The sequence below is a fragment of the Nerophis ophidion genome, linkage group LG04, assembly GCF_033978795.1.
Source record: "Nerophis ophidion isolate RoL-2023_Sa linkage group LG04, RoL_Noph_v1.0, whole genome shotgun sequence".
NCBI classification, from domain to species: domain Eukaryota; kingdom Metazoa; phylum Chordata; class Actinopteri; order Syngnathiformes; family Syngnathidae; genus Nerophis; species Nerophis ophidion.
Genome location: NC_084614.1, coordinates 57,215,322 through 57,227,927, shown reverse-complemented (window position 1 = coordinate 57,227,927; position 12,606 = coordinate 57,215,322). Strand labels below are relative to the sequence as shown.

The 12,606-nt window shown below is 38.1% G+C and overlaps 1 protein-coding gene across 2 annotated transcripts in view; it reads left to right on the top strand.

The window, feature by feature from the left end:
* mtus2a (microtubule associated tumor suppressor candidate 2a) overlaps nt 1–10,743 on the top strand; it is a 78,999-nt gene extending 68,256 nt beyond the window's left edge. The window contains exons 14-16 of one of the 2 annotated variants that reach the window (XM_061898575.1): nt 4,908–5,027; nt 5,135–5,232; nt 6,278–10,743. In XM_061898575.1, the coding sequence (XP_061754559.1) occupies nt 4,908–5,027; nt 5,135–5,232; nt 6,278–6,755 (696 nt within the window). In that variant the 3' untranslated portion in view covers nt 6,756–10,743. Of the gene's footprint in view, nt 1–4,907; nt 5,028–5,131; nt 5,233–6,277 lie in introns of both variants that reach the window. The other variant, XM_061898574.1, reaches the window with a different exon arrangement.
* Nucleotides 10,744–12,606: the final 1,863 nt, after the last annotated feature.

Sequence of the window (12,606 nt, the reverse complement as noted above, 5' to 3'; positions counted from 1 at the left end):
ATTACCATGAATTGATTGACGTGGACCACGACTTAAACAAGTTGAAAAACCTATTCGGGTGTTACCATTTAGTGGTCAGTTGTACAGAATATGTACTGTACCGTGTTAGCTGTACTTTTTCATATAATGTATTCTCTTCCTTTGCAATCTGCTAGTAAAAGTTTCAATCAATCAATCAAAAAACCTGCAAATCAGATGGAAAATTAGATGGAATATTGTTTGGGGTTATCCATAATACGCCGAAAGGGAGAAGTTTTTATTTACATGATAATTCGGATGTGTCTATACTTCCGTGGCGGAGGCTCCGTCGAACCCCTGAGGCCGACTCACCGAACCCCTTAGGGTTCGTTCGAACCCAGGTTAAGAACCACTGCCCTGGTGTGTGAATGTGAGTGGGAATGTTGTCTGTCTATCTGTGTTGGCTCTGCGATGAGGTGGCGACTTGTCCAGGGTGTAAACCGCCTTCCGCCCGATTGTAACTGAGATTGGCGCCAGCGCCCCCCGCCACCCCAAAAAGGAATACGCGGTAGAGAATGGATGGATGGAAGTTGAAATACTCGCCTGTGTTTTTTTCCTTGTGGAAAAGGGAGAAAGAGAAAAAGGTCTCACTCTGTGCATCACTTTCAGCACCTGAGAATGTTTATTTAACAGGAGAACAAACTAAACAGTGAGTCCTCTAAGTCATTCACAATCATTGTCTTGGTGGGTAAATAGTAGGGCTGCAAATCTTTGGGTGTCCCATGATTCGATTCAATATAGATTCTTGGGGTCGCGATTCGATAATATATAGATTTTTTTCAATTCAACGCGATTCTCGATTCAAAATCGATATTTTATCCGATTCATAAGGATTCTTTATTCATTCAATACATAGGATTTCAGCAGGATCTACCCCAGTCAGCTGACATGCTAGCAGAGTGGTAGACTTGAAAAAAAAAAGCTTTTATAATTGTAAAGGACAATGTTTTATCAACTGATTGCAATAATGTAAATTTGTTTTAACTATTAAACGAACCAAAAATATGACTTATTTTATCTTTGTGAAAACATTGGACACAGTGTGTTGTCAAGCTTATGAGATGCGATGCAAGTGTAAGCCACTGTGACACTATTGTTCTTTTTTAAATTTTTATAAATGTCTAATGATGGTTTGTTCTGTGTGGTGTTTGTGTCTCCTCTCAATTGCTCTGTTTATTGCAGTTCTGAGTGTTGCTGAGTCAGGTTTGGTTTTGGAATTGGATTGCATTAATAAGGTATTGCTGTGTAGTGGTTTGTTGGATTGATTAAAAAAATAAATCAATCAATCAATCAATAAATAAATCGATTTAAAAAAAATGAGAATCGATTCTGAATCGCACAACGTATTCGATTCGATTCATATTTGAATCGATTTTTTCCCACAGACCTAGTAAATAGCAAGACCTCGCTCGCTTCATGCAGGGGGCACGACAGACAGAGAGCCTCACTCTTCGCAACTCACTAGTAAGAAGTTCCACAAAGTAACAAAAATTCAGAGCGAAAAAAATAATTACAAAGCCGAATGTCCTGTTGTAGGAAAATGTCAGCTTCAAATCGGAAGGGCAATATGAGCCCAACAACATAGATGAACAAGATAGAATGCCTTGATCACGGGATGGCAACAACAAAAAAAGACAACCCAACCTAATTTTTCAAAGTAGTAAAAAAAAGCACTTGAAGATGTTCAATGTTTGTTTAAGGTAAGTTTTTGATTACAGAAATTAGTCCTTTTTTGTATGTTGGATTGATAATTTCGGATAACTAAAAGTTATTTACCTTCCAATTACAGTACAATGGTAAACACTTCTACAATAATAAGAAATGCAAGTTTATATCCTTTTAAATAGTTAATTGTACTTTTATTATACATTTTCATTACATTATAGAGTTTTTAGCAGTAATTTCTTCAGTTTAAGAATATGATGTAGACAACATTTTCTGAGTCTTTCTGCATAAAGCCAAATATTTTTTTAAGTAAATTATTGCATATTGTTCTAATGTGTGACACCTTGACACAAGAATATCTTGGTTGACAGTCTAAAAGAAACATTTTTATATGCAGTTTTAATGCATTTATATGTGAAAAATATAATAATCGTAAATCAAATCGGAATCACAAATCTGCAAAAAAATACCTTTGGAGGGTGGCGTGGCCTGCAGGCCTGCCGCGGAACGTAATGTGCCAGGACCGGCCTCAAAGACAGCGACAGGTGAGTGGATGGCCCAGATGGGCCTTGTTATCTAATCACCTGTCACCAGCAGCCGGAATAAGACACGTTGTTGGAGCTGGAGAAAGAGAACAACACACGAACTGGACAAACATTTTGCCGGAAAGCGGTGCCCTCACACCTTGTGAGGAAAAATAAATCAGTGTTGTAACTAACATCAATGGGCAGGAAATACAGAGAGTGTACTCCAAAAAATTCCTGGGGGTCATCATTGACGAATACCTCAATTTCAAATGTCACATTAGTCATCTGTTAAACAAATTATCCAAAAATGTTGGCCTGTTCTTTCATCTTCGTCATTATCTTCCTCTTTATGCTCTACTTACCCTTTATAAAACTATCTTTGAACCACATCTAAACTACTGTAATGTTATCTAGTGTAACACCTTCTCTACAAATTAGAATCCATCCAAAAGAAAATCATACGAACCCTGTCATGGTCCAAGTTTAATGCCCCCACTCAACATCTATTCCATAAATATAATCTCTTAAGACTGACAAAGTTCAATATCTATCAAAATGCTTGTTTAACCTATAAAGTCATTTACAGGCTTAATCTTAGGCTCTGTAGCTTGCTTCCTATCTACCATCCCCAGCATGCACCCAACACTCTTAACTTAGATCTGATATCAGGTAAACATTGTTTACTGGCTTGTACCGCTCGAAGTGTTGTATACAGGGGACCGAAGATTTGGAACCAGCTTAATGAGAGCCTCAAGATGCTGTATCCGTTCTCCAACTTCAAAAAGAAACTGAAAACTTACCTATTAACCACCTATCTTTAATGCCTCATGTGGGTTAGACTACTGTTGGGTTTTGCATGGTTGAATGAATGTATGTATGTGTATGCTTGCTTTAGTACTATTATCTTGTGTTTATTATATAGCGTTGTTTTTTGTTGTTGTGCTTGCTACCATGTTTCATCATTTCATCATTCCATGTATATACTGTCGTCTGGACCCCCTGTCAAAAGCTTCTTCTAGCTTAATTGGGGGACCCTTTAACGGACCAACATCTTTAAATGATGATATTCGCTACGATTGTAATTGTTATAAGGTATTGTGAATAAACTTGTGAAACTTGAAACTAGGCCTGGGCGATATATCGATATACTCGATGTATCATGGGTTTGTCTCTGCGATTTAGAAAATTACTGTATCGGGATATTCGAGTATACGTTCTCACGCAGTTACTTTTAGCTGCAGGCATTGCACTGCAGGCTTTTATCACTCTTTCCTGTCACTCCTTCTCACAGACAAGCACACCTTCTTACATACGTCACATACATTAGCTGTGATGCTAGCGGAATGGTACGAGTGGTAATACGAGAGAGAGAATGTGCCAATTTGGTAAGAAATTAAGGAATAATTCATTCCCAAGAAAAACACCAGGGGGTCCATCGTCTGGCAGTGGTGTGGCTTCAAGCGGCAAGATGTCGAACAAGTGTGGAGCAAAGCATTAAAGTAGCACCTACTGCTAATTTGTAGCATCATTCGAAAAGTCCCCCGCTAGAGAATGAAGAGTGCTTGAAATTGCCCGTCAACATCTCCGTTCAGTGCCATACCCACAAAATGCTAAAGCAACCATTTCCAGATCGTATGAAAAAAATAATCAACAACAGAATTTAATAACATCCGTAGTAACCTACCACATAGCAAAGGACATACACTATTTGATTTCCTATTATGCAGTTCATTTTTATTTGACACTTATTTAAATATCTTGTGTGACATCATGCACAAAAGTGCACTTTATTTGTTTTAAACTATTGTAGTGGCGTTCTGCACAAAGACACACATAATTACACTTTAATTTAGTGTTGTTTTGATATGTCATCTTGGTGACATCATGCACAAAAGTGCACTAATAGCTTGTTTTAAAATGTCTCTGACAATCTTGCACTTTCTGTTTTGAAATGACGTGAATGTTTGTGCCACTGCTTAATAACTGTTTGATAAATACAGTTTTTGTAAGTTGACTTAATTTTGGTTTCCCTCTCTACATGAAAGTTTAAAATGAGCATATATGAATACAGTATGAACAAGAATGTTTTAATGTAGACACAGAATCATCATACTGGTGTGATTATATGCATAAAGTGTTCATTCAAGGCTAAGGCAAATTATCGAGATATATATCGTGTATCTTGATATGGCTTGAAAAAAATTGAGATATTAATAAAAGGCCATATCACCCAGCCCTAGTTGTAACCCTGATCCGGGCTCTTGTGGCAATGTTTGGTGGTCCGAGGAACCCACTGGAGGGAGACCTCCACATTATCGTAATAAGGTGTTTTTCTCAAAATCGTGCACCCTTTATATAGAGCGCTTTACAGTACTGTACGTCAAACAAACATAACAAGGGGGTGAAAGAGCAACATCATATTTAACAAAGTTAAAACAAGAACTCGCAACTAGTCTACTTCCTAAACAGCCGCTCAGCCGACACACACACAGTGACTCTCGCCCTGTGGTGGACTCACAGTGTGAAATCACAAAAGTTTTTATTCAAAAAGTGCTTACAAGAGGAGTCTGTAAATCGAGGTTGCACTGTACATGTATAAGTGTTCCTGAGTAGTGTTCCTGAGTACCACTTAATGTGGTATTCATACAATAGTCCTACAATCAATGCCTGAAATGTGTCTATTCATCTCCACAACAGGATGCCTTAGCTCCATACCAGCACATTGACAAGGATCTAAAGAGCTTAAAGGAAGTTGTGGAAATGAAAAACCAGCAAATACACCAGCAAGATCTAAAGATCTCCGACCTCGAGATAGTGGTAGGCTCAAATAGACCGTCATCACCAACTACCTAACTATAAGCACTCTAAACAGATGTAGAACAAATGAATGACTTTGCTTTGGTTGGCTTTTTACTTTTGAGCAGGCTAAAAAGAATGTATACCTGGAGGAGAAGGTCCAGGTCCTGCAGCAGCAAAATGAAGATCTGAAGGCTCGTATCCAAATGAACCTCACATTATCAAGGTAAAACATTATTCATGGTACACTAATCAGAAGTTCCTTAGATTTTCCCATTGGTCTTTCCAATAAGTGACGTCAATTTGCCCTTTTACACCAAAAGTTTTGTAGGTTCCTGGAACCTTCAGTTTCTGAACTATAATTTCCTGTAGACCTGTGTGGTTTGCATTTCCACCGCTTTTCACAGTTCAGGGGAGAAATACAAATCCGCCTGATGGTGTATGGATGAGTGTTACAGTATATTTCTACATTGATACAATGTAAATACACCAACAATATTGGGTCAGATTTATTTTACAAAAGTGTAGGTAAATAAAATACTACGCAATAAGATACAAACGATATGATTTAAAAACAAGGCTTTTGTCCACAATGTCAAAAGGTGTTTATGATCCACTTCAGCTCTTGCCCCAACATGAACACATCCAATCCAACTTAGCCTTAGCATTAGCATTCAGTTCACTGGGGTTGAAGCTAATAACTCCACAAATTCTGTGTCGCTGACTACTGTAATGTTACTGCACATAACAAAATAATAGTTTATAATAATGTGATTTACCTTTGTTCTACATTTTACTGCCTCCTCTAATTCGGCATATATCCTCACATAACAAGGTCACAGAGTCCCAGTGAGCAGCTGGAGTCGCCGCTTCTAAGCTCAGCTCAATTAAATTACTTCTCCAAATTAGTTCCTGGTAGAACTTTTTTACACAGGGATTTTTTTTTATGGAAATCCAAGGCGTATTTCATTTACCAGGGTAAATTGTAAAGTTCCTGTAAAAGTTCCTGTAGTGGAAAAGAGCTTAAACAAAGACTTTTATGCTACCAAAGAGAAACTACCAGATGCATTCAATCTTGATCACTAAAGAAAAGTTACCGGTTTTGTAATGTTAAATGACATTCTGGAAACTTCAGCACCACAAGATATGCGTGACTGTAAGCCCAAAAATAATAAGGCATTCAAGGCCAAGATGGGTGACCTCTGACCTGAACTGTGTGCACAATAATTAGGGTACAGCAGATGCCTATCCAACAGTTGCTCCTCCTGCAGGAAATTGTCAGAAGAGAACGCCAACCTCCAAGAATCCGTCGAAAAAGAAAGCACAGAGAAAAAGCGACTCAGTCGGAACAACGAGGAGCTGCTGTGGCGTCTCCAGACCAGCCCCGTGATGTCTCCCTCGTCCTCCCCCCTGCACTGCTCCTTCTCCACCTCCCCTATCCCGTCATCCCCGTTATTCTCGTCCTCCCCTGTTCCTCCTGTGGGATGCCACTCCCCCACCCACTGCCAGGGCTGCCCCCTGCAGTCGCAGTCGGCGTCCCCATTCCATACAGCCAATCACAATTATTCCCCTGGCCCGGCCACACCCACCCACAGAGCAGAAACTAATCATAATTACTCCCCTGGACCGGCGACACCCAATCACAGGGTAGCAGCTACTAATCAGAATTGCTCCCCTGGTCCATGCACACCCACTCATAGGGCAACAGCCAATCGCAATTCGGCAGCTTTTCTCACTTTGCAGAGATAAAAACATAAAACCTCTTTCTACGTTTTTTTTATTTTAATTGTTATATACTTTGATGACTTCTCATCCCTTACTGAATGTGAATGACATGTCATAAAGTCATATTAAATATACACAGTATAATGTAATTTAGTGACACAAGTATTGTGAGCATGAAGTCACTTACAGAGACAGAAAGCACGAGAATAAAATCCTTGCTTTTGTGTTCAGAAGACTCAACCGACCACGTTACCTACGCTCCCACTGGGATTAGTTTGTAAACTGGGTTTTATAAAAGATACATCCCCCCCCCGAACAAAGCGCCTCACTTCTGTCATCTCACCAAAAGAGGTACACCCATTTTTATGAGGGATTTGTCATTTTTAATTTGGTTATAATCTACAATTTAAAAAAAAAATACTAAACAAAACACTGAGGGGAAACCTACAACAGCTGTTTACTATGTGATTGCATTTACTTAACTTATTTGTTTTGCTACTGAAGCATGCATGCACTGTGAATGTCTTCCAGTCCTATTATCGCTGTGGGTTGTTTCTTTATTCAGCTCTTTATGATGGAAATAGACGGTAGAGAGGACAGTCTTGTGATATAAGGGCCTATAAGCTATTTACAGTAACTCACAAAAGTGATTACACTCTTCACATTTCAAAGGACAATTCTAAAAAAATCAAACTTGGATGTAACTTAAAGAAGTTAGTTTGATGGCACTATCCCCACGGATAGTGCCATCAAACTTCTTTCTCATGAAGTTATTATTGCAAATATGCAGAGGAGCAAATTTGGTGCAATCTAATCTATTGGGATACTCTAAAGCAGTGGTCCCCAACCTTTTTAGTTGCGGACCGGTCAACGCTTGATAATTTGCCCCCGTTCACCCCCACGAACCCCAACCCGGCGGAGGAATTTTTTATTTTATTTTTGTCATGAAAAAGGGAGGATTTTTGGGTTGGTGCACTAATTGTAAGTGTATCTTGTGTTTTTTATGATGATATAATTTAAAAAAATAATTTAAAAAAAATTAATAAAAAATGATTCTGCCGCCCGGTACCAATCGGCCCGTTGGTTGGGGACCACTGCTCTAAAGTAGTGCCAAATCCGGCCTGGGAACGACACCAAACCGAAGTTCAGTTTAATACTTGGGAGATAATAATTTCCGCAGCAAATCCCTACAAATCCTAGAGTGCTCCTGTTTTATTGAAAAACTTGGACCACCGTAAACACATTGGAGCATTGTACATTGACATCTCGACCTCGTTAGCGAACCTAGAACCCTGCGGTCCAAACTTGTGATTTACATAACTGAGGTGTTCCTCACAGCACTAAATTTTTGTCCTTTTTGGCGGTTACAATTTTTTTATGTGATATATGTAACTGAAGTGTAGCTTGTTTACTTCAGATTTTGTCAGTAGTCATTTGTCCAACTTTTTTAGTTTTACAAGTAGTGTTACAAGTAGTGTTCCTCAGGGTTCCAGTCTAGGTCCTCTCTTTTTCATCATTTGGGTTATTATACTGTATGTGGCCCCATAAACTATTTAGTAGAATATCCCTGCTTTACGTAGAGTTAGGAGCATGGGCCTCAAACTCACGGAACGCAGTCCAATATTTTGTGGCGCTCTACTTAACTTAATAGGTTATTGAATTTGTGGCCCATGTTAAATATATTTTATCAATAATGGTGCAGACACAAAAATTACAGCAAAACAAAAACAAAGAGCAACTTCTTGGATTCGCTTTGAACTGAACTCTCGCGGCGGTGTTGGAGCCACTATGGATTGAACTTTCACAGTATCATGTTAGACCCGCTCAACATCCATTGCTTCCTGTCCCCTAGAAGGGGGGGGGGGGGTTGCCCACATTTGAGGTCCTCTCCAAGGTTCTCATAGTCATCATTGTCACTGGCGTTCCACTGGGTGTGAGTTCTCCTTGCCCACAGGGTATGAGTTTTCCTTTCCCTTATGTGGGTTCTTCCGAGGATGTCGTAGTCGTAGTGGTTTGTACATTCCTTTGAGACATTCGTGATTTAGGGCTATATAAATAAACATTGATTGATTGATAATTGATTCTAGTAAGAAAGCGGAAGTGTCTCTCATCATCTCCTGGGGAACTCAACAGTGCCAACATATGGCATTTTTACATTACATTTTAAATTTGTACTAACTTAAGGCCTACAATACAATAGATCAGGGTCACGATAGCTGCCGGTAGAAGTAGTTAACACATTTAGTCACGTGGTTAAAACGAGATTCTGAAGTGATTACTTTGTGCGGCTCAACCTCACCCAGACTCTACCTCCAGCAGCCCGCAGTTTAAATTTAGTTTTAGACCCCTGGTCTAGAGTATATCCAAGTTTAATTTCTATATTATTGTGTCTTGAGAAGCCATACTGTATAAAGATGCCTGCTGAAATGTGAAGGATCCACTCACTATTGGGAGATACAGTAACTTAAAAAAGGGGTAACAATTGTTAACCTTTACCTCTTAATAAAATATACAGCATTTTAAAATCGTTCTAAAATAACACTTTAATTAAAATGTTTTTCTTATTGATATGTTGTTTGTTTGTGCGATTAAAACTATTCCATATTACATTCAGGGAATTACTTTTTAAAATGTAACAATATTTTATTTGCAGAACTCACTTAGTTTTAGTCTACTATATAAAAAGCAATAGATTAGAAACAAACAAAATATTGTAATGTACTCACACTTCGGCCTCAGGGTCCGCATGAAGCAGCTTTGACCCAAGACATCCTGATTTTCAGTCGGTTTACGTGAAGGGTGTCCTGATAAAGAATGTAATTGCATGAAAACAAGCAAATGTAAATAAATATTGTCAGACGAAAGGTTATGTTGTACAGTTATGTTGTACAGTTAGACACTATCAGCGAGAGAGACAGAGGAAAGAGGCAATATACTGTGGGGGTTCTGTTACAGCATTTAGCAACACAATATTATTTCCAAGTTGCGCTTTTTTTCCTCAGAAACTTTCGAGTTGATGCTAATAACCAGCACTTTTGATGAAGGCTATGATAAGCAAATTACATGGAACTACAAGGTTTTTCTTTATTCTATTTCTACGGTTGGTAGACAGGGTTAAACGGTCTTAAACAAAAATAATGTCCAGTACAACACAGCATTTGCAAGTTTGAAGCAAGTTTGAAACAAGTTTCTATGATTGTTTTTGATGATTTTCAGAATGTAAATTGTAAAAATAAAAAAGAAAAGAAAAAAACTGCCAGTCACTCTGCCAGTCACTCAGTCACTGTGTTTTCAAATGTTTAGACTTCCACTTCAGGGTCACTTCAGGTGTACACAAACACAGTTTACAATATTGCAACATGATAAATAACAGTATACAGTTACATTAATGAAAATAACACCAATGCCACACAAAAATGTGTCCTGTGGACATCTGTGTCTCGCTCTGCGCTGAATGTGAAAAATGTACTGACTGTATTTTATATCATTGATGTGATTTGATGAAAAATAAGAGACCTCTTGTATTGTAGCAAGCAGTCATTTAATATGTCCATATGTAGCATTCAGTCCCTACAAAACCACAGGATAGACATTGCAAATAATGGTGTTACAGCTCCCTTTTTTAAATTGAATCTTGTGACACAAGTAACCCCGTTTGGATTTGGTCCAGAGGGAATGAATGTGTTTGTCTTGGCACTGATTGTACTGTATGTCTGAATGTAAATACATTTACACAAGTTGTGTCTTATAGTGCACCGACAAAGTAATAGAAGCATGTTTTGTCTTTGCTGTCTCTCAAATTGCATTGTGATGGTTAAACATGTAGTTGGTAAAGTGTGGCAGGCCAACAAGTTTAAGAAAGATAAATGACAGGTGTCAGTAAGTTGACATTTGATGACAAATGTATTCATCTAGGAATTGGTGCTGCCCCTCTTGTGTTAGGCTATAGAGTAGATTTTCATCCCAAGTAATAAAGCCTACTTGAGTATCATGTCTGTCTGTGTCTTTTTATATTTGGAAAATGAAAAATATTTGAACTGGTATTGACTTACCTAAGGAAATATTAACTCCAGGCAGTGAAAAAGAAAAATATCCTGCAGCCAGATGTTTGTTATGTCTCGCAATTCACGTCTACGCCTTTGTCAACCTTTCAATTCACAACTTCCAGCAATAAAAGAGGTTTAATTCACCGTTTTATTGAATAATTGGGGGGTTTCTCTGTTTAACGCCCATTTGTATGATAACGGGCAAGAAACACTTCCGTGATGACGGAACCATGTGACTTATATCCAAAGATATCATTGGGCCAGCGCGGGGCTTTTTTTGCATTCAAGAACAATATGAGTTTTCCCTTCGGACAGCACTTGCTGACCCTCCTGGATTTTCCGGGACACTCCCGAAATTCAACGCTTCTCCCGAAAATTTCCCGAAATTCAGGCGGAGCTGGAGGCCACGTCCCCTCCAGCTCCATGCGGACCTGAGTGACCGTGACATGTATAAAGAGCGTGTCGGCCCAATGACGTTATAACTGTAGAATGATCGAGGGCGAGTTCTTGGTTTCTTATGTGGGTTTATTGTTAGGCAGTTTCATTAATGTCCTCCCAGCCCGGTAAAACAACACACAACAACAGCAGTCCGTTTTCGTCTACCGTAAAGCAGTTTGTCTGCCAAACAGTAATGTTGTGACACTCTTAAACAGGACAATACTGCCATCTACTGTACATGCATATGGTTAGAAAAACAAGGATGGACAATTCAAACCTTAATTCAACAATGAATAGATGAGTGTTATGTGTGTGTGAATGTTTAAATAAATGAACACTGAAATTCAAATATTTCTTATATATATATATATATATATATATATATATATGTGTGTGTGTGTGTGTGTGTCTGTGTGTGTGTGTGTATATATATATATATATATCTACAGTATATATAAAATAAATATATATGTATGTATATATATAGCTAAAAATCACTGAAAGTCAAGTATTTCTTATATATATATATATATATATATATATATATATATATATATATATATATATATATATATATATATATATACATACATATTATAACATACATAGATAGATAGATAGATAGATAGATAGATAGATAGATAGATAGATAGATAGATAGATAGATAGATAGATAGATAGATAGATAGATAGATAGATAGTACTTCATTGATTCCTTCAGGAGAGTTCCTTCAGGAAAATTAAAATTCCAGCAGCAGTGTACAGAGTTGAGATCAATTTAAAAAAAAAAAAAGTAAAAAGTAAATAATGGGGGTTTAAAAGGAAACAAATAGAGAAATATTACAAAAAGAATAAAAACAATGGGAATAACAATATAACAGTAAAATAAGAATATAACAAGACAAAGTAGGCAGTAGTGACCATGTTATGAAAACGTATTGCACTGTTAATGTTTTGCATCCTCTGTCATCCTAGTACCCCCCGTCCCCCGTCCCAGAGAGGAGTTGTACAGTCTAATGGCGTGTGGGACAAAGGAGTTTTTGAGTCTATTAGTCCTGCACTTGGGATGAAGCAGTCTAGCACTGAACAGGCTCCTCTGGCAACTGATAACGCTATGCAGAGGGTGACTGGCATCATCCAGGATGCTCACTAGTTTGTCCACAGTCCTCTTCTCTGCCACCGTCACCAGTGAGTCCAGTTTCATTCCGATTGTAGAACCGGCCCGCCTGATCAGTTTCTCAAGTCTGGAGCTGTCCTTCTTAGATGTACTGCCCCCCCAGCACACTACCATGTAGAACAGAACACTGGCACATATTATAATATATAGTATATATATATATATATATATATATATATATATATTAGGGGTGGGCAAATTAATGCGTTAATTA